Source organism: Centropristis striata, chromosome 7 (assembly GCF_030273125.1).
Source record: "Centropristis striata isolate RG_2023a ecotype Rhode Island chromosome 7, C.striata_1.0, whole genome shotgun sequence".
Classification (NCBI taxonomy): domain Eukaryota; kingdom Metazoa; phylum Chordata; class Actinopteri; order Perciformes; family Serranidae; genus Centropristis; species Centropristis striata.
Genome location: NC_081523.1, coordinates 17,452,149 through 17,477,710, shown reverse-complemented (window position 1 = coordinate 17,477,710; position 25,562 = coordinate 17,452,149). Strand labels below are relative to the sequence as shown.

The 25,562-nt window shown below is 41.9% G+C and overlaps 1 protein-coding gene across 19 annotated transcripts in view; it reads left to right on the top strand.

The window, feature by feature from the left end:
* The window catches only part of ank1a (ankyrin 1, erythrocytic a), a 107,482-nt gene that overhangs the window by 41,155 nt on the left and 40,765 nt on the right, over positions 1 to 25,562 (top strand). For 12 of the 19 annotated variants that reach the window (XM_059337252.1, XM_059337253.1, XM_059337250.1 and 9 more), the window contains 7 exons: positions 19,859 to 19,960; positions 23,072 to 23,170; positions 24,223 to 24,321; positions 24,583 to 24,681; positions 24,872 to 25,057; positions 25,193 to 25,333; positions 25,432 to 25,530. In XM_059337252.1, the coding sequence (XP_059193235.1) occupies positions 19,859 to 19,960; positions 23,072 to 23,170; positions 24,223 to 24,321; positions 24,583 to 24,681; positions 24,872 to 25,057; positions 25,193 to 25,333; positions 25,432 to 25,530 (825 nt within the window). Of the gene's footprint in view, positions 1 to 11,596; positions 11,750 to 19,858; positions 19,961 to 22,775; positions 22,879 to 23,071; positions 23,171 to 24,222; positions 24,322 to 24,582; positions 24,682 to 24,871; positions 25,058 to 25,192; positions 25,334 to 25,431; positions 25,531 to 25,562 lie in introns of those variants that run through there. The other 7 variants (XM_059337257.1, XM_059337254.1, XM_059337249.1 and 4 more) reach the window with 4 other exon arrangements.

The window sequence follows — 25,562 nt, the reverse complement described above, 5'->3', positions numbered from 1 at the left end:
GTCACTGTTGTTGCTCTGCTGTTGTTGTTGTTTTTTATCTTTATCTCTCTTGTTTTTGTTGTGTGTTGCTTATGGTATTGTAGTTCTGGTTCCTTTGACTTTCTAGTGTTGCTGTTGTGCTGTGAGCTGATTCAGTCAGGTGTCGTGGGATCAGGCTGGAGCTTTTTTCTTTGTTCCCGTCCTTGCTTGACGTATTGTACTAACTTGCTGATTTTTATTTTTTCATTTGGTTGTTTTTCTTTTGCGTTTTTTAATTTGTAGTCTCACATATTGATATATAACATTGGGTGTGTATCTGTATCTATATTCACATCTATATCAGTGTCTGTGATTTCTCTGAAATTAATGTTCTCAAGCAGCATATTACATGGCAAGAGTCCACGGGCAAAATATAGATTTGACATATTTCCTATCAACTGGATACAAGTTTTTATCACGTCTGCGTATAGCTTCCACACAAACTACTTCACACAACAAAGGTTCACAATAGTGATAACCGACCGACAACAGTCCAAGTATTTTTCCTGTGGGTTCTTCTGATTTATAAAATATGCTTGTGTCATTTGTACCACTGTGTTCGTGTTTAGGAATATATCAAAACACATGCAGTGTGTGTGAGTGTGTCTGTGTGTGTGAGAGAGGGGAAGTAGCAGAAGTGTGTGAGGGATATGTGTGTGTTTTGTGGGACGACTTCTCTATTCTTATCAGTGTGTTTGTGTGCATGCTTTCTTTCCGTCCGTGCATGGCTTCCGACTGTGTATTAGAGTTGATTTGAATGTCTGTACGTGTCACCGTCTGTGTAGTGTCTGTGCTTCAGTCTGTGTTTGTGTGTTCTCCACTGTCGTGTTCCTGCTGTAGATGTTGTGGTCGTGCCTGTCTCTGCCCGTGCCTTTGATGTGTCAGTGTTGTGCTTGTGTATTGTGGCTTTTGTGTATTTCATGTGTCACTGTTTGTCATGTGCTGTGCCTGTGTTTTGTCAGGTTTTATCTGTTTTAAACAGTCGGGGACATGTTTGCCAAAGGCTTTATTGCACTTATCCAGTAGATGATCTTGAGTCCATTTCCACTCTGTGGAGGAGAGATCATCTAAGTGCAATAAGGCTGCTGGGATACTTGTTCCAGACGACCCTTGCCTATGAGGATTTCCCCTCAAATCCTACCTCCTCCCTTGCTCTCATGTCAAATTCCCAAACCTACTATCCCGATCTCCATATTGCTCCCAAACACTCTGGAGCATCTCTGGCTTTACCTATTAATAAACCTCTCTAAAGCCATTTTCAGCTGAAAAAGTAGCATTTGGAAATACAGAGACATAAGAACAAAAAAACATTGGGTGAACACATTTAACACAGAGTGAAGGTAACACAGTTTTATTAACACACAAACAATATGGAGTGTTGTCTTTCCCTCGGTGATGCTCATGAATGCGTGTGCATTTGCCAACTGTATCTTTTCTTTTGAAATTTCTTTTACATTTTGTGTGAATGAGCGAGAGAAGATATTTTTATTTGTCTTTAACTGTCTGTTAGGTCTTTATACAACATACTGTTAGAAATAAAGACTCAAAGCCTCTGTGACTGTTGACCCAGTCTCATGTTATTAAGGTTTCCATGCAATTCCAACCTGAGAGAATGTAGAATACAGTGGATACATTAGGAGTATGAGGATTTCTGAACACCTTGTATGTCTCAGAGTACAGAGACTGAGAGAAAGTGGCCAACACAGCAGTGCAAAACAACAGCAGCATCAACCAAATCCCTGCAACAGGGTGTCTGCTTCATCAGCTACTGATTACTATAGAGTGATACAGTGTCTCTTTCTGCCAGCAGCCCTCAACCCTTCCCTTTACTGCCCCACTGCTGTATCTTAATGGAAAGCTACAGTTTATTTCGACCTTTTCAACATTTTATTGTTGCTTCAACTATCCGTTCAGTCTACCAGAAACACTTTACACACTAAAGAAATTGAGATCAGATGCAGCAAAAGTGCTAAAAGAAGGTACAACATGTCAACAAACACAAACAGCAGCAGGTTGTTCACAAGCTGATTGTTTAGTCCCATTATCTAAAGTCACTAATATTCACTCATTACACAGGAAAACTGTGTGCACATTTAAAAATGATGACACAGCCTCCCCACATATCTGCCCCAGTGGCCTATCATGGTACTGCAGTCAAAATATCATACATAGACATAATTTAAGCTGTCAGCTGTCAAGAGACATGTCAATTTATTTATCCTTAGTTTCACTGAAAGACAACAATATAAGTAGTTTCACATCATATACAATTTAAAATGCAATTCATTAAAGCAACACAAGTGAAATGGAATAAGAAGAGAGGCATACAGGCCATACCAACCATATCCATAACACATTTCTGCTGAGTTAAGTATAACGGCAAACAGCAAAAAGCTTTCCTCAAGACGGTTTGTAAAAGACCTTAAAAGGTCTCAGCGTCTCAATGTAAAGATCAAGATGAGAGAAATCTTTTTTGTCTATTGCATTTGCCCCAAAAAATTTTTAGTCAAACAAACAGCCGTCATTTTGGAGTCTGGTGTAGTAACTGTGATGGATGTTTACAATGGACAGTTTGGTTATGATTTTTTCCATTACACCTTGTCCAAACAGCAAGCGAGCGTCTGACTATGACATTGCATTGACATAGACAACTTCTAATTTCAACCTCACAAATCAGCTGTTAGTTGTCCATTGTGACGCTTTCAAAATGAGCATCAGTGATAAATACAATAAAAAAAACAGGGCGTCCAACAAAAGTTCAACTCAAATTGCAGGGACTGCTTCTTGTTCCAACATCCCATTGGTGCAATGCATAGGTTTATAGTTCTAAAGACCCGGTAGTCCAAAAATACAAACTGGAGTCCAGTGACTGCAGACACTACACTGTGGTTAAGGAATGGTTTGGTTTAGGCAAAAAAATCAGGAAAACAGTATTTGATTGGAATACTGGCCCGTCGGAAACACAACATGGCCCTCGCTCGCTACCAGTCAGGATATCCTAATAAAAAACAATGCAATTTCAAATAAATTTGATAATCTTTGTGACCTACTTTTAGCAAAGTTGCTGCTTTTTCAGATCTCAGCAGTTAATGTTGCGCAAACGATCTTTTCATGACAATGGCAGAAGCAAGGAAAATAAAAATAAACTATAGTTTTCTTTTTCTAACTCGAGACATATTTTATTACTCTCAGCCTGCCAATTCGAAAAGCATTTGGAATAATGCAGATTGGGTAGTCAGCAGCTTGGGGATATAAAACTCCCAGCCACACTCAAACTGGTCTCACAAACCAGGACTCTTTCCCTGAGGGCTGATTTAATTTACACCAAAATCTAACGCCCGTCCCGCCCCACCCCCTCCTGTAAGGCAGAATGGTGAGATGTCAGAGGTCTGTGTAAAGGCCCCGTCCCCTTTGCCACCATTAATAGTTAGTGGGCCTGGAGAATATCCCTTATCACCCCACAGCTCTAATTACCCCTCAGTGAGTCCTTGGAGACAGATGCTCAGGGAGCCAAGCCCCATTCGTCACAGTGCGGCTGCATGGCAGACTCAATATGAAAAAAAAGCAAACTGTCACACTCTGCACTGTCACATAAATTCTCCCCCGTCTCAGTTTCTCTTTTCCAGCTGCTCCCCAGCCCACTGTAGATGCAGACTACATTAGGAAGCCCATTCATGTCCAGCCACCAGCAGTTGGCTGTAATTTGTTTCGGCTAGGGGGGCAGAGTTTAATTTACATGTGAAAGGCCATGGCGTATTCAAATATTGTAACTCTCATTTTTGTCCCAGGGTTATTGATACCAGCGTCACAGAATTGAGATTAAAGGTAGAGGGGGCTTTACTGCTATTGTGCAAAACTGCAGAAGTCGTGTAATAATGTCTCAGTTGGCCAGATACCAAGTTTAGGAAGAAGACAGGAGAGCAGGATTCTCCTCGTCTTGCTGACCCATTAAGAACTGATCTTTTCTAGCTTTTTGCAACACTGAGACGCCTCTTGGGAACAATCTGGCCTACAAAGAATACTTTCAATGGAGCCATCCAAGTAACTACAACCTAAATGGCTTTATAAATGCAGAACAGGTTCACTGTAAGACTGGGTTGAAAATTCCTGAAAGTTAATCCTTGAAAATAGAAATTTCAAACTTTGAGTTAGAGTTAATGTAGCATTGCAAGTGGCAGCATTTTTTTTTTAAATAAACAATAAGTGAACACAATGATAGTTATGATGCTACAAGTGCTGCGAGCCAGCACAAATCCCAACAAGACATTTTACACTAGTACAAGTATAAATGGGGTTCAAAAAGAGGCTAAACATGAGGCTGAAAATTAAACTGTGATGCTTTAGCCATAAGCAGGTCACTGCCTCATGAAATATGGAAAATTACCATACCAAACTGAACAGAAATGTGCTTATTTTATATTGTTTTGTCTCAAAGGAATGACAATGACAGTAGACTGAACGCCCCCTCAATGTTTGGCTTGTTGCCATGTATTCACCTTTTCACTTTTCGAAATCTGATTAAACCTTTTTACCATGGTCACCTGTGATCCATCCTAAACTTTTACACTTTTACTACACATCTTATTTTATTTATAAGAATTCAACTTATTTTCCCTTAATTCATCTTGTTTGTGGCTTTCCCCACTTTCTGAAACAGATTTTTTTTTTTAACTTTGTGTTGATCTTTTAAACAGCACAAAATGTTTTTTTTCTTTTCTATTGGAATTTGAGGCACCTTAGTTATCATCAGTTTCAGTTTTTGTGTGACAAAAAGAGAGAGAGAAAGAAAAATAATGAGCGAGAATCAATGTGCATGCATGCAAGCATGTGCATGTGTTTTAGGTGAATGCGCAGAGTGCATGGTAAAGGTTGAAGTATACTCCAAAAGAAGTGCTGGTCGAAAAGTCTGGAGGTTGTGGAAAACTCCTTTGCGATGGACAATCTTTCATGCCCAAGTGTGGATACAGATGGTGTAAAAATGTGTACAATATCAAGTCCTCTACAAATTCCCTAACATTCCCTCCCAGGCGGCATTAGCAGTGATGAAGACATGTTTGGCTGGGTGTCTGTACAACTGAAATAAAGAAAGAAAATCTAAACGATATCCCGGACAGATCTGCTCAGTGATTTTCCGACTCTGTTTCCGAGCTACACCTGCATGGCTGGTTTTCCTCAAGACCAGAACAAGAAAAACAAATACCTTTGCTTACTGTAGCTGCAATATTAGTTTTAATTAGATTTCTGTCAACACGTAGAGGAGGCTACAGATTTACTTTGGCAATAAACTGTGCTTTTTCTTTGTAATTTCAAATTCCATAACCTGGTTTCCCCCTGAGCATTTAAACAACTTTTTATTAAAGTTGTAAAGAAAAGTATTTTTCATGCAGCCTATCACCATTAAACCTCAAACAAAAGGTGTTTGTTGGTTTATGATGCAGCTATGTATTATTATGTACTGTGGAGTAACTGGAAATCCCATACTGGAGTGCAGCCTCACCAGGAGTGAGTACAGAGTACAAAGTAAAACGTGATGGACAAATAATAATTATTTTATTTTTTATAGTGCCATAAATGCTTTTGGCCCACCTCGACCTGAAGTCTTATTGGACATGTGTGACCAGCCCAATACTTCCTCAGGACCCATCTCTTCTTCCGACCTCTGACTCAAACCACTTCGCTATTACGACCAGCTTCTTGGCCTCCTCACATGTTCGGACGAGTTGCACGACCTTGTTCAGTTTGAGTATACCACTGCTTGGCCTGTACGCCTGCATATGGAGGGGTTGCTGTGAGCTGCATACGTGTGTTGAAAGTGAGCGAGCGTGTGCACCTGCATGTACTGCACTGTAGGTGAATGCGTGTGCTGCCGTGTACGTGAGCGTGTATCATAAAAGCGTCTGTGAGTGTGTGTGTGTGTGTGTGTGTGTGTGTGAGGCAGCTTTAAAGTAGGCAGACGGAAGCAGTGGAGTAATAGATGTCAGTTTTATAATGTCTCTTTTGACTGCCCTCGCAGTGACTGAGGAGAGCATCTCCCTTAATTGCTTATATTTAATATTTATTAACACGTCAATCTCAGATACACATGGCAGCTCAGCATCTGGCCCCTGAGGCAGCAGATACAAACTCCTCAAGTGGAAAGCAGCATCAAATTTATTCGTAAATTAAGAGCTGACCATACATTGAAGTCTGTTCGAGTCCATCTTTGCCACAGGCAGCCGCTCTGCCGCTTCAGTGTAGATAACATGATGATGGAAGGTAAGAGAGAGAGGGGGGAGGGAGGCGAGAGAGAAATCGGGGTCTGACTCAGCAAAGCGGTGCAGATGAAGATGCCATCATACTGTCAACGAGACTGTGGAGGAAGGTACTGCACAAACATCCACTGAGGCACACGTTCGTGAAGTACCCCGGGCACATTTATTTATCAGCACAGTTGCTGCTGTACCTCTCACTCTTACCATCCATCTCTTTTTTCATCTTTTCATTCCCGGCCTGTTTCCTCACGGCTTCCGCTCTTTATGGTGAGAAATGAGGCCGATGCTGCACTGAGGCGAACCCAGACAAATGTTAGGAAGTGCCACTGTCACGACATAATGTAAGCTGACATACAGGGTGAAATAAAATCTAGTGCACTGACAACAATATCATGCAAAAAGGTAAAGGATTCATAGGGTCACCCACAAAGTTTGTTTAAAAGCCTGCTATCTAATGAGATCTATGAGATATCTGAAGAAGAGCCAGGACAATATTATTTGGCTATTTTAGCTCATCACTGATTTATCTCTGTTAGCAGATATGTGGGCTGATAAGTAAGAAGTGCAGTACAGAAATACCTTTTGGATTATCCTTGAAGTTGATTAAAAAATGTTTAGCTTATTACATTTCAGAAAACAGGCTTTAAATTTCTTTAAAGGGACCCATTATGCTTTTCATTATTTTCTGTCCTGCATATAATGTTACAATGATCAATGCTCAAAATTAAGTGGCCAAAATGTCAAATAATGTGGTAAACATATGTGAAATCAATTCCTTTTGAGCAAAATCCTCAGGTTTTAGACCGTTCTGAACCCTCCCTTTCATACGCTTGTTTTTGTCTACTCCCAGCTAGAGCTGACGTCCCCGACAGGTTTCTATATATGGTCATCTGCTCCAGACACATTACTGCAGTGTTTACATTATATGCACTGCTACATGGAACTACATGCTAACATCAGGGAAACCTGTAATCTTGGTTGCAGATTTTGCTAATTTTTGATCACATTACAGCTGGAACATGTGTGATTGTGTAGATTTTTTGTTAAGAAGCTTTTATTTGTGATTTTTTTGCCACTATACTCCATTACAGTCATTGACCTGAAAGCTCAGATGTGAATGATCCAGAAACAGTGACCAGTCAAAACAAACACTAAGATATTTTTTTTCTTTGTTCCTTCGATCAAAATTGAAAGGATCTACCAATTTGGGCAGGTGTCACAATTTATTTAAGAATTCAAGTGTATAATAGGTATATATGGTTACCTCTGATTTCTCTGCAGACATGGAATTGGCTTAATAAGTCAGAGTTGAGTATGTGTGAGTAGTTCGACCTTAACTGTTTCTATGCTGGAAAATGTTTTCGATACATGTCATCTGTGGGGTGTCAGTAAATCTAGCAAATTGAAAAAATTGTGGAAATGAATGGAAATCAAAGCAGATGTGGCTGAGTGAGGATGAGACGAAACCTTGTAATCTTTGTATTGGATGTTACAGACGGATCAGTTGTAAAACAGGGTGACATATTTCTTTTTGCTACACTTTAACCTCAGTATTACAGTGTTCTCGTGGAACTTTTGACAGAATTGCATTATGTCCCACTTTAACAGATTCATATGGACAGTGGCAGGTGAACTCCAAGTCCTCGTGGAGTTTATTCTTGTAGTTTCAGGACAGTACATTAGGTCTGAATAGAGTCTGAAAACTTGGGGGCCCTTCAGCTCTGCGTCTATTAACCAAACTGATTGAATTATGGTCTGGCTGCTCGGATCCTGTCTGATGCTGACTCAAGCCCGGTTGTGACTGATGGTTAGAGGCTTTGTTTTAAATGATGGAGTCTGTGTTCTCTGTGAGTGTTCAGATACTGCGTCCACACGAGAGAGGGAGACGTGGAGAGTTTTGAGGACAGATTTTGTCCACAGTGATGCTCTTTCTCTCTCTTCCTGCACATCTTCACTCTGTATTTCCCCTTCTCTACCGTACCTCTCCTCTTATGAAGATTAATGTCAGCCTGGCCCTGTGCTGACATATTGCTGCTGTCATTCTTCTCTATTGCCTTCATCTTTTCCACTTCCCTCCCTCATCCGAGTATTTCTAACTCCCTGTTTTTGTCTTCCACAGGTCAGTCTGGCTTTGTCACGTTGAGGCGCGTGTGCATTTGTTGAGGTGTCTTTATGGTCTGAATGTATAATAATTTGCATATTTGGAAGTGAGCCGGTGTGCTCTGACATGTGATATGTAATCTGCCTGCAGAGGGAAGGCAGTTTTAACACCCGTCGCTGTTAATGCTGAGTTAAACCGATCCTCTGTCAGTTCAGAGGCCAGGCAAGCTTAATGTAGCTTGTGAGGAGGAGCTGAAGCACAGGATAAGGAGTTGAAAGTGTTTGTGTGTGAGTGTGAGTTTGTGCCAGGGCTGCAGTAATCAGTCCGACCCAGCCCAAACTGTACCCTCTTTGAACCTGCTGCAGGCTTACTGCAGAGCATCACACTGCCACTAGAGGGCCATTATGCCAAAAGCATACAATATATTATATTTTTACCACGGTTCTTTTTGGAGAGCAGAATAACTATAAATATGAATAAACAATTGTATTGTACAGGGAGTGTCCTTTTTTCTCTTCAAATGAATCCTACTAGACTGTCTGATGCTGTTTTGCTACCACTCCCTCTGTTGGCTTGGAGAAGTTGTCCTCTATAATTCATATGACCACTTTCTTTTGGAGGACCTTGTCCAACAGAGTCAAATCAAGCCCCACAGGAACTGTGCCGAGCTTTGAAGCCAATGTGACACAGTGGCTAAACCGTGGAATAACATCTGCAGATAATTGTTTTATTGGTTGTAAAAATTTCAATAGCCTTTAATAAATTAATTAGGTCCTAAAATTAGTAAGTTCAATAATAGCCAAATCCAGAGTCACAATTTCCGTTCATGTGAATGATCCCGAGGCTTTCCAAAGTGGTTGCTAAGCACAACTAAAGGAAATGCTAGCGTGCCTGTTCAATGGGCTGACAGATGCAGAAGATCAGAGTCATTTTATACATGGAAATCAAACATTTTCGTACTTTCATAGGAATGAATGGGGACGCCCTCCAATGCTCAATCCAGTTGTATTTATACGTCCATGGGTGAAATGTACAAGAAGTTTCCTTCATTTTATACCTTCTAATCTTGACCTTCACTGAACACTCAAACTGGCCAACCTGCGTCAGTATTGCAGCAACATGGACAAGATCCCGTGCTGGCTTCCCACAAAGGAACTTTGGTCATTGGCGTTTGCAATCGGACTTGCAGAGAACCTTTTTTACTTCTCAAACCATGAATTTACACCTGTTTCATCTTGTGTTAGGCAGCATGTATGTGTATATAAAGTGCCAGACAACTGCAGAGAGTGTGACAGCTGACGCACCAAATTGTTTATTCCTCCCCTGACTTTTCAACTCATAGTTTCTGTTCTCTGAGACATCAGGACACGGGCAATAAACCACAAGAAGCAGCACACGTGGACAGCTGTCTGCCTTTATCCTACCAACAAGAGGGGCTCGACACAGGGTGCAGAGGGCACGTCTGTCCCAAACCTAAATCAACTCTGTTACAAAACCTGAGTGTGTCCTGTGCTTTCTAATGACCCTGAGCCAGTCAGTCAGTGAGACTCCTGCCTCTGGTACAGGGGCTGTTTTTCAGGGAGATATTGAACAATTTATTCATAAAATATATTAGTTAAATTATCTTTTTAAATAACTTAAAATTACATCTACTCCTACCTCATTGAAAATCTATGAACATGCAAATATTTTTCAGTTTAAAAGATTAACTACCAGACGCAAGATGTTTCCTACTTCACTGGAAAGTCCATCATTAGTGTCAGTGTGCACTGGAGGCTTTATGTTTCAGACCTCTGTCACTTTTATATTGGACCCCAAATTGCTGCTAAGCTATCATTCAATGTGCATAGTGAACCTTGCATTCAAATGTATTTTGGATGATTAGATCGTACAGGGCTTCACCGCATGAAAGACCAGGTATGAATGCACCTAAAAGGCATTGAGGACGTATTGTGAACCAATCAGCCAATAACCTTAAGTCATTGCCGTTTGTCACTGTGAGAGAAACCCTCTGTCAACACTCACTTGATTGTGCCACACCTTCAGAAGGTCTTATTATCCTGATTAGTTATCTTTCCTCGGATGAGTTCAGTTAGTCTGCAGGCTGAGTCAACAAGGTTCATGTCAGAGGGGAAGAGCTGCAGTCCCCTTTTTGTGGAAGTCCACGGGACAATTTGTCATGTCTTCATGGACATTAGTGTCCGTAGTCCCCTGCCCCACATTCTTTGGCAGTGGAGCTCTCATCACGGTCCAAACTCAATACTGTGGACAGGAGAGACATCCCACGTGATGTTTTTGCCCAGGTCACGGTCCAGTGGCACTGAGAAGTGCGTAGCCTTCTTTCTACATTGCCCCCTCCTTCCCCTCTCCTACAAGCATTTATCTCTCTGCATGGTTTTGGCAGCGATGTGCTTTTCCCAGCATTTAGCCAGGAGAGGGAGAGAGGAGGGGAGAGGCAGAGAAAAGGAGGCCTTTTCAAGCAGGGAATGACGGACGCTTTATTAAAAGAGGCAGGGCCTTTTGAGAGGCTGGCCCCTCCATGCTCCCCCCCACCCCATGTGTCTGGCCCATTGTCACGGGGCGGTGGCAGCAACCCCCCCGCCATTCGCTTTGTCACTGTAAGTCACCTCACAGACTGAAACAGCCCTGGTCTAAAAAAACACACCCATTCTCCACAGTAACACTACGCTATTCTGGTATCGCCTGGTCCGTGAAAAAAAATGATTGTCTGGCTGTCACAAAACATACAGGAGACACAGAGATGGGCGTGACGTGTGGGGAAGAAGGGACAGGAGAAAGGAGGGATAAAGTTGGGGTGACGCAGAGTGTTTGGGGTGCAACAAAACCTGAAAGGTGGAGAGGATGGATGAGTTGGAGAGCAGAACATAGAGTGTGATGGAGGATAGAAGAAGGGTGAGAAAAAGATGGAAGTAGGGGAAAATTAAAAGGAGTTTGAGGCAGAAAAGTAAGAGAGAAAAGTTAGTGAAATGGAAAAAAGTAGTCAAAATTAAGCAGGATGTAGGCAGGAAACCCATGGTGAGAGAGTGGGGCACCCATTTGTTTTTGGCTGTGTGTGAAATGTGTGTCTTTAGATACAGGCAGCATTCCTCCAGAGATAAACCCCTGGGCCCCCCGTCCCCTCAACCCCCACCCTCCCCAGACTCTCCACCCACCATGCTTACTCAAGTGTGTGTGTCTGGGCGTGTGTGTGTGTGTGTGTGTGTTCGTGTTTACGTTGGACGGGGGTCTGCGTGCCCCGTACCGCAGCACTCGCAGGGGGCAACAGAAAAGACAGCTGTGTGTTTAAGAGAAACCAAAAACGTAAGAAAGCGAGCGTGGAGGGCCAACAGGCATGCCAGTCAAGACCGTCACTTTTGGAGTGAGTACCACCATCTCTGCTGCTCTCCGTCTCCTCTTCACCTTCCTTCTTCGTACTTCATCTCTGTTCCTGTCACTCTCTCTGTCCCTTCAAATTATCTCTTTGCACCTGTAAGATTCTCTCCCACTTTTATTTTATCGCTGTCTTTTATTGCAATGTTTTGCTCTATTATAAAAACCTCAGTTACATTTTCTCAGATGTAATGCACCTGCCAACGCTCCCTGTCTTTATCCCTTTAAATCAGACAGTGACGGGCCAATACTTTTGTCACTGGCTTTGTTCCCAGTTTTAAAACCTATTTCGTTCATATCTGCTTTATCTCTATCACATGAATGTTGATGCATCAGTATTTTACTTTTTGTCCATTATTTTGACGCTGTTTTGTTTATTTATTCAGCACATGCCTCTGTGTTTTCTGGTTCTTTCTGTGCGTCCACATGAACTGTTTTAGAGACTTCTCTCCTGCTTTTGCTTTCAAGGTTTGATCTTGTTTGCAGTCTTGAATATGCCCTCGTCTTTAATAATGACACTGACATAGAATAATGAGAGGCTGAGACAGAAAGAGATGTAAACACTGATCCTGCTTGATAAGAAAGTGAAACTTGTGACGAACTTGTTTTAATTGAAGCTCTAAAGAAGTGATGGAGTGTTAAAAACATGCAGCCAGTCTTTGCTTACTCTCCCAAATATAACCGGTTCTGATCAAACTTATTAGACAGAGCCTCCAATAGAAACTTAGGAGGGAGTTTCTCTGCATGTGCGTCCAAGATTAGTGTAAGTGCGTATGTGTGGGTGTGTATCGTGTTCTGTTTTTCCTCCTTAATCTTGTTTTTGACTTCATTTGTTCCTCTGTTTGAAGTTCAGATTGTATGATGTCAACCAGGATTAGCTGTGGTAAGTAAACTGGAGGTCAGTAAACTGATTAGTGGGTCAATTAAGGAGATTCTTTCAGTGCAGCTTCAATGAAGACGATAGACTATTTAATCTACTGAGCCAGGAGGTAATGGCAGCACGGGGCGCCCGCTCACAAGGCCCTGCTGCCTGGATGTGTGTGAGTGTGTCGACCACATTTACCTGGAGGAGATGATGCAACGTGTAGAAATGTGCAGACTTTATCCGTCTGAGGATGAACTGCAGTTTTTACAAAGCTGTCAGTAGTTGTACTTCATGCAGTATTTCATCATTGTATCATTTAGTTCTTCCCGACAATCACAGTTACTTGCAAGTAAACGGACCACTAGCAGCTGAAGCACCACTGTGTAACTGAGAGCATCAGATAGCAGTAGAGAAGGAGCTTGCATCCTTTACCGAGATAAAAGTAGAAACACAGCAGTGTAAAAATACTCTGTACACATTTAGTATACACTCTGAAGTTGTGCATTGAAAATTTGCTCTAAAAGTACAGAAGTGAACAACTTAAAATACTCAAAGTATCAAAACTAACAGTTCTCATAATGTAGAACAACCTCTTTCAAAGTGCTATGCTTTGTGTACAGCCACGGTTAAAGACTCTCTTGCTGCCGCCGTAGACTCATATTTTTAGTGTCATTAATTTGCCAAAAATGAGATAAGACACACAAAAACAAAATTGTAATTTAATTAGTCTATTATTTTATACTTCACATTTCAAAATATATCGCAATAATACCGTTATTGTGAATTATTTTGGACGCATTAACTGTGTTGTGAAAATCTGATATGACAGCCTTAGAACATATTGTTATTGGATTAATATTACTGATGCTTTTACACGTAAGCAACATCTAAATGTTGCAGCTGGTCATCATAGAGCTACTACTTTTATATACTGTTGGATACTTTAATCTATAACAAAACCATGTTTTGTGGGTAAAATCATGACTAGCCATTAAAGCTTTCAAATATAGTGAAGTAAAAAGTGCAATATTTCACTACTCCACTAAAATGTAGTATCATAAAATAAAAACGCAAGCAAAATTGGATTAAATCTAACAACCATTTTCATTATCGATTCATCTGCCAATTTGTTGTCTCAATCGATTAACTGTTTGGTTAAGAAAATGTCAGGGAAATAGTGGAAAATGTCCTTCTCAGTTCTTTAAATTCCTAGATTATGTCTTTCAGTCGTGTTTGTCAATCCAAAACCCAAATGAATTATGTTTAATATGATATAAAACAGAGAAAAATTTCAAATCTTCAATTTGAGAGGCTAAAAAAATACTATAACGACTAATCGACTTTCTGTCGATTGACTAATCAAGATAATGTGTCGACCAATCATTGAAGCACTAAAGACAAGTACAAGTACTTTAAACTTTTACTTAAGTGCAGTACTTGAAAAATTAATGAATTTAAAAATGGTGTCGCTTTCTGTTGCTGTTGTAGCAGGTGCAATGCTGAATCATCATTTAATTTACTGTGCAGATAAGACGTTTTACAGCGTTAGACTTCAGTTTTACAGGTTTCAGATCAGTCCAATAACTGAGCATATTAAATTTAATTTCTGTCCCTGCAGACGGTTGTATTCTGCATAATTACTGTGCAGTAAAACACAGGATGTTTACCATAGCTTGATGCTGTCCTCCATAGGTTACACACCCTATCTCTTCTCTATGGCTTTCACCCTCTTTGTCACCCCGACAAAAGATCACAATAACCATGACAATCTCATCTACAGGCGCGGAGGCTGCAGCAGGGCCAGATATAAAGAGACAATCAATGAGTACGGCAGGGACAAACAGTGGGATACAGAGAGGGGGAGGCTGGGAGTGTGAGAAAGTAAATAGTAAAAATGGGACAAGACGCTTCGCCACATACAGGGACAGACAGATTTACATACAGACAGACAGACGGTGTTGAGTGGGGGAATGTAACAGCTTCATCCCAGTGCCTCGCTTGCTTGCTTCCTGTAAATGTGTCCATAGCTGAACGCTCCCACGGGTCTCAGTTTGACTGACTGTACACTTACTCCATCTCTGAAGCCGGAAACAGCCCGCTGCCTGCTCAACCTCTTCAAGCAGCCTGAGAGATGAAGGCAGAGATGGAGGCCGGAGAGAAAAAAAGGACAGAGAGGAGAAAAAATCAATTTCTAGAACAAATGCAAGTCAGCAGAAAAAGGGTGATGAAATAGCTGTTTAAGCACTCTGCAGTAATTTCCATATCCGCTGTTCAGTGTTCCCCTAAAATGTATAGAAATCATCACACTGTTAGTTTAAATACATCAAGATATTGAGTTTAGCAGGGAGGAAAATAGTTCTGCTGAGTTTGGTGTGCTTGCACAATTTGTGTTGTTTAAAGCTCAGGAAATTGTTGCAAGTGAAGCAGGACTTGTGACATGCTGAACATACGTATGCACCTTATTTTCACCTTTCTGCTGGCTGTACAAATAGCTGTGGTGGCACTTAAAATATTTATGATTTGCACCTGGTGCTGTGTCTGCAAATTCATGTTGTTAGTGTGTGTGTGCTGGATAGAGAGAGCGAGAGAGAGGGACAGTGTGTACTGTGCATTTTATGTTAATTTTAATAGAAGTGCTGAGATTCTCTTGAGCAGATTATAGTTTCATATCCAAGTAACACCTCATCAGATCTTTGGCAGAGAGATTCTCCTTTAGCATTCAGTGGAAGAGCTCCAGGATTTGTCTCGAGGTTGTATGAGCAAAACGATCTTGGCTCTCTGTTCTGTAGCAATGAGACCTGCTCAGACATAGACAAACCAGTCTAGACTGCTAGGAATCTGTTGGGTCAAAATATTATTAAAGGGATTAGAAAGCAAAACTATACATATTTCTTTTACACAAAATATTGCTTATTTTTTCACAACTTTTGTCTTATTTGGGGGCTTTGGGGGCCAGATACTGCAAGGAAAAATATTGTTTGGTTTGAAATTTTGGGCTATTTTGCTTCAATAACATGTCGACTTTCAGATTTGTGGAAAAAAAACATCCAAAATTCACATTTAGGTGTTTTTATCACTATGGTTTATCTATTTGCATCTGTAGTTTACATCTAAATTTACCAAAAGTTAGCACTTGATAATGACTCATTTGTGTATGAAATACTGATAACTTGGTCACATCTAAAACACAAAACAAATGTTTGGAACCTCTGGGGCCTCTTCCATAAACTGAGTTTACCAAAAAAGCCAGGCTTATTACCTATTTCTGCTTGAGCTGGAATCACTAGTAGTAATTAAATCTGTATAGATATACAGTATGTAAAGCAACAATTAATTTAGCTTGTAATGATGCCATCCTTTCCAAAACACACCAAAAGAAATCCAGCAGAAATGTGTCTACTTGTTACTGACATAATGATAGAAACACCTAAATTAAAGCCTTGTTGCTGTCGTGACTCTGATTCCAATACAACATTACAGTATCTGCAAGTAATCCTGCAACGGTGTGCACGCAGCTACTGCAAAGAGAGAAGAATGGGAGCAGTTTACACACAGATTTACATCAGATGGAGAGAAACGCATCCCAGAGTCATAACAGCCATTTTCAAGCCCACTGTGGACACATAACAGCAGGTTCTCAGATCCTGATCTTTACAATGAGATCACAAACACAGTTTTTAAGACCGTGAGAGTCTTTCCACTCTCCCATTCATGCCCCCCCCCCACACACACACACACACAGACAGACACACATTCAATCTGATTCCATTCACAATCGTCACACACACAATCGATTTCTTGTGAAAATGATGATTCTTCAGGTCTAGTCGTCCGTTGCGGAGGATCTTCGTGGCTGGGATGCTGATTTCAGCCATGCCTTTCCGTGCATACATACATACACACACACACATACACACACACGTATACGTTGAGTTTTCGAACACTGCATTCCAACAGCGAGGGGGTGATGTCATTCTGTCTGCTGCAGCACCAGCAGAGGAGGCAAGCGAGGTGGGAGAGAGAGAGGGGAGAGGGATAGAGAAGAGAAGGAAGGCAACAGGAAAGCAAAGCTGAGATAAAGACGGGGAGTTAAGGGCAGAGGATTTTCTCTGATGAGATAGAGGAATAATTTGACTTGGTAATTTTCAGCTTTATTATGAGGAGCCTTGCACTGGCTTACCCCGAGGACAGTTGCACGCACGTTTCATGACACTGTTGATATTGCTAATGTTGACTGTGGAGCTGCTGAGCAGGTTATTGTCTGTTTCTTTGGCCCTAAACAGTATGATTAATGTGCCCGCTCATTTTTTTCACTCAGGCCCAGAGCCCCGAAGCTCATCCGCTCTCTATGGGAATAATCGGAGAGGAGCACATCCATCTCAATCGTCCAGCAAGATGCAGCAGAGGAATTACCACAGAATATTTTTAGGCTGCTCTTTGTATGTGCGTGTCTCCTCTGGTACATGCATGTGCTCTGTACCTGTTTATGTCCGAGTTAGTGGATGGGTGCGGTTCCCCCTGCATCCTTATCTGAACACAACACACACTCACTTCATGACGCAAGCAGATAGACGCAGAAACATGCAAAAATGCTAATTTGCTGTAACCAGCTATATCTAGCTCAAGACCTTTCTGGGAGATTTTAGTGTGAGTCTCAGTAGTCTCTTAAACCGCAGCAGGCTGTTCCTGGGGGGGCAGTGAACTGAGACCAGGGGGTGGGAATCCAGCAGAGGGGCCTCAGTCAGGGTCACCATGGTTTTACCATGCAACCATTTGCTGTGGGACCGTGTATATTGTGTGAGGTTGTGTGTGTCTTTGCATCAGCTGTATTTGCTCCTACTTCTCCATGGTGACCCAAGAGAAATCCTTTCATCAAAGTCTGCAAACAGTCTGCACTCCACTACGTTGTGTATCGTTGCTGTGTGGGCAATATATACCTGTGTAAAAGCATGGATCAATTAGTGAACGGACCTAACAGGCACAGAGCCAGGGGTCAGGGGTCTTGACTTATAAAATGCTGATTTAAAAAAAAACAAAACGATCACGAAGAGGGAGAAAATGACAACAAAAAAAACCCCCACACATGCTAACTACAAACAAGCCAAAATGACCACAAAGAAATGTAAAATAACCTAAAATAGATTAGAAGAAGTAGACTCTTTGAGTTTTGGAGTCTTGTTCCCATGTGGACAGAGTAGGGAAACTTTAATGTGTCTATAATGATATATATTTTTAATGCTGAATGGATTCTCATAGAGACACAGCACCTGTGCATCCAACCGTACACATTCACAGAGATCAATTTGTCAAAACACTGCTGTTTGGAGATGGTGTGTCTCAGTATGGTGGTCGTAACTCCAGTGACAGGTGTGTATGTGTGCCTGTGTCTATGCAAGTATGCGAAGTTTACTGGGGTCAGTCTGTTGCTCTGCAGCAGTCCAGAGGGAGGTTTGTGGGATTTATTTAAAGTAAAAAGTGAATGAGAGAGTCTAATGTGAGTAGAGAACATGGCTTACCAAGACAGCCTGGCAACTGTGAGTAAACAGAACTGTTAACTGAGACTTTAAACAGACCAAATGAGAGACTTTTTGTTTTTTTTAATCTGCTTTTCAGTGTTTACTGTATCTTTAGATCAATTCAGTTATCTTAATATCAAATAGATTTTCTTTTATTGTTTATTTTTTGCTTTACAGTACATCCACTTTTTCTTTATGTGTGTGAGAATGTCTAATCAGCATGTGTGTGAGTGACTCAGAGGCTTCACTGCAGGACGGCTTGCCTCTCGATTGTCTGTGACCAAAAGCTAAAAACAAAAACATCTTTTGGAGGGAATGACAATGACTCAGAGGCAAGTGGCTCCGCATGAGTCACACAAAAGCCCAGGATTTATTACTTGACACTCAGGATGCTGCGTACTGTAGGAAGTTCATCTGATTAAGTGGAAAGATTGCATACATTTCATCTCTCTCTGCCAGATATGAGGAACAAGAATTGCTGTCAGTTACTGTTTAGCAGCTAGAGGCAACTTTTCCTTTCAGAGTTCGCCCCTACCTTGTTTAAAGTGACCTCTCTCTTTGCACAGCGCTGTGCCATTGGTGTCATGCTGAGGGTGTGTTGTGTCATTTGTTGCTATGCCTCAACTTCAGGCATGTGGATCCTTTCTCTTTTTTTACACAGGCTCACTCCATCTTTGTCAAAAGAGGACCAACAACCCTGTCAGACAACACGGCTTACAGCACTGTGTTATGAAGTTGAGAAAAGCTGTTTTTGTGTGTGTGTGATGACCGTGTTTGGTGATTTCCTTCTGGATCAGAAAACAAGGTTTATACATGAATATATTCTCTGCAATTGTGTGAAAACATGCACTGAATGATTGGACAGCTGATTATTTTCCTGACCAGCGTGTTGAGATAGCTGTGTAGATGGGGAGAGGGGATGATGTAGGGAGGGGATGGGCGAGGGGAGAGAGGAGATTATGTAAATGAAATGGAAAAAGTGCGGGGTTTGCCGCAGTCGAGCTTCTCCCTGTGGTTCTCCCTCGGTCGCTGCCGCCTCTCCTCCTCTCCTCTCCTCTCCTCTCCCTCGCTCTCCCCCTGTGCCGCATGAGTGATCCTGTTTCAGCAGCACCCCTGCCTGCCTGGGAGAGGCATGAAGCCCTCAGACACAAACAAAACACAGACAAAAACACTAGACGTGCCATGTGCCGGCCCGTGAGTCGGGACTCGCCAAACCCTCTCTCTCTCTTTCCTTTCTCCAGTCACCTTGTGTCTCTTTCTCTCTCTTTCATCCACACACACACACACACACACACACACACACACACACACACACATAATCCAGACAAAGAGCCAACAGTCTGCTGGGTATAACACTCCAGTTGCTGTCGTTATTATCACAGTTGTCTTGTCACCTGAGGAAAGACTTTGTTGAGCCCAGGAGTTTGTGTACTCCATTACTTCACCTGCTAGCCCACCACACCCTCAATACACACATTTCAAGATGCAGATTGTCAGACTGCACTGTCCAAAATCTCAAGGGTGGAGCGACATGAGGGGAAAACTGATGGGTTACGAGAGAACGGTTTCAGTCCTTCAAATGCCCCTACAGAAATATTAACCAAAATGTCTCCTTCTCCATTTTCCCTCTCTACTCCTCCACTTTATGTGCCTCTCACTTTCTCTTATACCCCTTATCCCCCTCCTCTCTTTCCCTTCCTCTCTGTTACGCTTGCAGGCAGATGCTGGCAACAGTTTTCTCCGAGCGGCCCGTTCTGGCAACCTGGACAAGGCCCTGGACCATATCAAAAATGGCATCGATATAAATACAGCCAATCAGGTGAGAGAGCTGCACATTTTACAGATTGAATTGATAGAAGTTATAGCTTTTGACTGGCAAAGTGTAAGCAAATCAATTTAATTTTCACTGCAATTGCAATCATTGGCATTTTATTTATGGCAGTTTGCTTTAAACTTCTCTTCAGTTCTGCTGCATTATCGTGTCAAGAATAGAAAATAAAATATTTATCATAGACTGTGTAACAAAAGTGGGCGTAGCCTCAGGATCTGAAAACTGAAGCTAGTGTGCAACTGCTTTCAACCTGCATTGTTTCTAATAACCAAGGCTTTAAAACCGTTGTCCACAAACCAGTGGCTGGGGTCCCGGTGGCTACATCCCCTTCTTTTTTTACAGCCCATGGTATTTATGAATATGTGTTTGCCACCAATGGCCCACAGTTGCATCTTGTTTTAGTTAGTCTTCTCTTTCTAACAGATTATATTAAAATTTTGGACCTGCGTGAATGGCTCACCTCTCATAAAAACTAAATAACAAAACAACCGCTCACATCTGTGAATGCGGATAGGCAGTACAATTTAGCAAATTGCATTTGCAAACCGTTAAAAAGTCATGCACTACTTACATTTATCTTTCACTTCACACAAAGTATCGGCTATATATAGGAATATATGGTTTGATTTGGGATCCTATTCATAAATGGTTTGCATTATGTTCCACTCAATTATTGTCCATGTATAACAACATGTGTTATTTCTATATCAATGTGTTTTGGGTGTCCAGTGTGCATGAAGTGTCTGACTTGATCACTGTGCTGTTATGTGCCTGTGCACTGAGTCGTATTGTACTTGCATGCTCAGGTGGACTGTTAATCAGTGGCTGAGGTGGCAGGTGGAGTTCATAGGGTCTCCAGGGAAGATGATAAATGGGGCAGGGGCTTCTCCTTTGCCTTGTCTCCTCCATCCTGCCTCCTTTTCTCTGACGGTTGTTCCCAGAGTGTCCAGGAAGAGGCAGCGTTAGTGGGGCTAAGACTTCTGCCCTCGGGCCACTGAAACTTGGCCAAAATCGTGTGTGTGTGTGTGTGTGTGTGTGTGTGTGTGTGTGTGTGTGTGTGTGTTTGTGTTTGTGTGGGTGTGAAAGATTTGTCTGGCTCATTAATCTAACTTAGTCATGGTTTCCCTTCCATTCACTTCTGCTGTCCTCAACATTTTCTAATTATTGCTGGTAATGCTTCTGTCAGGATTTCTATGAGCTCTATTTTTAGGCCCCATAACAGACCCCCACATAACAACAGATTTATTCATGCAAAGTGACACTGTACGGTGGCCTTTACTGGCAAACGCCTCCACTGACTAAACACCCCATGGACTAAAAATAAAATTACATGCAGAAATATAGTCTGATAACAGAAAGTTTTTGACCTGCAAGATTAATTACACAATTTCATCCCATTTTTCTTGATTGCCGTATGAAATTGTGGTATTTCCAGTGTTTTGTGTTACCTGTGTTTGAGGTAAAGTGATAATCTACAATATTCTTGCTGCGCTTGAATTGGAGACACATTTGTACCCACACAAGTTTTTTTAATTAAAGCCACTATATGTGGGATTTCTATGTGATTACAGCAGGTTTCAAATTGTAGCACAGGGACAATATATACATGCTTTAAGTGAACTTAAACTGATACATTTAGCTGTCCCTGATCATCAAGCTATAGCAGTGTTTTCTTTTCGTGGCTATCAATAAATCGATATCAACATTGAATGCGTTCTCTCTCTGTTTATCAGACCATGAATGAGACAAAAATGCGTGAGCAAGTGCCTCACTCTCACGCCACTGCTAAGACTCTTTCCCTGGAAAGACGGCAGCTTCAGAGACAGAACTTCAGTTAGCCACTTTAGCAGCTCAAATTCAGCCAGTGCGAACCCTAGCTGCAGTGCTGGGTCTAACCTGTTTAACACCAGCTACAAAATGTTTGCAAGTACAAATCATTCTTTTTTTTGTTATTAGAAAAATTAAACATTACTCATGAACACTGGTGCAGCTTTCAGTATCAGTTATTTTTAGTTAGATCTACACAACCTTTTTTTGCTGCCGTGTGATGGCAGCAAAGTTGGGAAATTCCACACATAATGGCTTTAATATTTGCACAGGCTCAATGCAATAATTATTAAGACACCAAATGTAAGCTACAGACTCTAATATCCAAACATGTTCTTTGGGTCTCAGGTAAATACCTACTGTAATGTAAAAACATGTCTATGTTATTTACCTTTTGTTCTACGATACAGAGTAATTTAAAAAAGTTGTAGATTGTCACCTAAACCTATGTGGTGAGAGCATTGTTGTTCTGGTTGTGTGCCTGTCGGTCCTGATGCTGATGGAGTTTGGCCAGGTGGAGGCTTGACTGTGGCAGCTGTGTTTTCTTGTCTGAGTGGACACCGTTCACATGCACACTGCCTCACTCCTGCCCTCCCCTTCTTGTGTTTTCCCTCCTCTTCCTCTATCCCTCTCAACCTAACAACTTCTCTACTCTCTCTCCTCCTCAGTTTTTGTACCGTTTTCTAACTCCCTTCTCTTTTTTTTTCTTGATTTTTGCCTCCCTCCCCTCCCCTCCCCTCCCTCTCTCCTGTGTCTGCAGTAGAGTGATGGTGTGCTGTGGTCTCCCCACTCAGAGGAATAATATCAGTGGTGTGGGAAAGGTCCAACCTCACATGTCCTGTGCGGCTGAAGGAAGGCTGTGTGAGGTCAGACCTATCCCACACGGCTCGTATTCTTCCCAGCCACGAGACCAGCGGCCTGCCATCCCCCTCCCGTCCTCCTCTTCCTCTTCCTCCTCCACCTCCTCCTCCTCCTCTCACCATCATTAATCAAATGAAAATGTTCACATCCTGATTTTCATCCCTGTAGACATTGTTTTCGCTAATGAACACTTTGATTCTGCATGCGTGGTGTCCAGTGTAAGTATTTGCCTGCTTTGGTTTGTGAGTGCTTCGTTCACTGTGATTTAAACAAAACAAAAAAAATCAGTTGGCATGATCTACATGTGTTTGTTTGTATATGTGTGTTTATTTCTTTAAGTTTAGGAAACATTTTTGTTCATAGTGTGTTTGGGACCCTTCAGTATGAGTTCTACTCTGCTCTCTCACTCAGAATGGGCTCAACGGGCTGCACCTGGCCTCGAAAGAAGGCCATGTTAAAATGGTGCTGGAGCTACTCCACAATGGAATCGTGCTGGAGACCACCACGAAGGTAAAAATCCACTGGAATAAAACAGACAGAAAAACCTATGTGCTTTAAATTCACATGTAGGTTTCTTTCACAAGCAAATGTTCGCTTTCTGGTCGAGAGAGAGATGAGAAGATCTTACTTCCTGTCACCAAATTCTGCAAAAACATACATAAGGACATAAGCCGTAAGAAGTGAGCCTGAGAGGTGCTTATAGGTAGATTTTGTTACCTTTGGAGTGAGCAGGGCTAGCTGTTTTCCCCTGCTTTCAGTTATTATGCTAAGCTAAGCTATAAGCTGTAGTGTCATACCTGTATGTAGTGGTATAAACATGAGTGGTATTAATCTTCTGATCTAACCCTCTGCAAGTAAGCATTTTTAAACTATTTTCTTTGATAAAACACCTGTTGAATTGTCTTTTCATGTAATATTTAGGTTTTGTTTACTGAGCTTTGGTATCAAACCTCAATACAGAATTTGTCTGAATATCAGAACCTGTGGAAGTACTGAAAGTTGACATGTAATGCTCACTCAGATATAGATACTTTTATTTATTTATTCTTAGATATATCCTTATTTAAATCTACATTTTTGTGGTGTCACTTAAACTAAACTTTTTGTAAAATATTGCAATTACTCACCAAGTTACCTTAGACTCTTGACGAAAACTTTTCTCATAAGCCTCCATGGTGAACAGAGAATCTGAAATTGAAGTAAATTCTTGATGAATTGAAGTAAATATGGGTCGCATTTAACAACAGCAGAACTATAACCAAAAGTTTGTTTTTCTTGAGGAATTGTTTGTTAATATTTGGATTCATCAAGAACTGACGGTAACACAGGGTAATTAATTAATACACAAATGGTAATTTTGGGGTTGAAATATTCCTTTAATCACCATTCATCTAGATCAGTGCAACATCAGAATACAACATGAAAGACCTGTCTGCCCACTAAACCTAACATGTTTAAAAACCACATGCAGTTTGAACACACATGTGGGATTTCACCTTTAATGTTTGTCGGTGCTCGTTATGACTGTGTGCTCTTGTTCTCCTGTATCTGTGTTTAAACAGAAAGGGAACACAGCCCTGCACATTGCAGCCCTGGCAGGGCAGGAGCAGGTGGTCACAGAGCTGGTTAACTACGGGGCCAATGTCAACGCTCAGTCCCAGGTGAGACTCTTTGCTGCCCTCACTGTGGTGCTCACTGGACACCGGAGCCTCACTACTTACTATGTGAACTTTACTGTGGAACCATTGTAGTAACTATTGCAATCCCATCTGTTAACAAGTGTCTCTGTTCCTATATATCTGTATGTTGGTGTTTCCTCTCTCTGTACATCCTTGTGCGTGCATCTGTGACCGTCTTCCTGTCTTTCTTTTGCTGTGCTTGTGTCTCCCCTGCTGCTGTGTGTGTGCGTCTTTCTGAGACAGAAGGGTTTCACTCCACTCTACATGGCTGCACAAGAAAACCATCTAGAGGTTGTGAAGTTTCTTCTGGAGAACGGAGCCAATCAGAGCATTCCAACTGAGGTACTACAGGCTAAGGAACTGAGAGACTTTTTCAAAGAGTAATCTCCCAAATTCCTCTATCCTATCCTTGCTGATCCAGACATCGCAGTGTTTCCATTCTGTTTTGTTCTCATAAGCCTCTCTCCTTGCACCTCTCTCATTATCTCTCCACAAGCCAACCGCTCTTCTAACTCTCTCCTGTGTGCTGCAGGATGGATTCACTCCTCTCGCTGTGGCTCTTCAGCAGGGACATGAGAATGTAGTAGCCCTGCTCATCAACTATGGCACCAAGGGAAAGGTCCGCCTCCCTGCGCTGCACATTGCAGCACGCAACGACGACACTCGAACAGCCGCAGTGCTTCTGCAGAATGACCCCAATCCTGATGTACTCAGCAAGGTATACATGTGTCTGTGTGTGTGTGTGTGTGTGTGTGCGTGTGTGTGTGGATGGCTGAAGATATGATTGTGCAGTACATGTACAGGAGGCATGGACATCTGTTTTTTGTGACCTCAGTGTTTGTGTTTGTAAAAGGTAATGAGAGAGACATGTCCCCTCTCTGATGTGTCCCCGCAGACTGGATTCACACCCCTCCACATTGCTGCACACTATGAAAACTTGAACGTAGCTCAACTTCTGCTCAATAGAGGAGCCAATGTCAACTTCACCCCAAAGGTAGGGAATAATTGATGTTGTCGGAAGGTTAATCTCTGTCCTTGCTGTCTGTTGTCTGTGTGCGCGGCCCGTCTAACTGCATCTATTTCTCTCTGCAGAACGGCATCACCCCTCTGCACATTGCAGCCAGACGGGGGAATGTGATCATGGTCCGACTCCTGCTGGACAGAGGGGCTCAGATTGATGCCAAGACCAAGGTGCAGCAGACATCCATCCTACCGTTTTTACG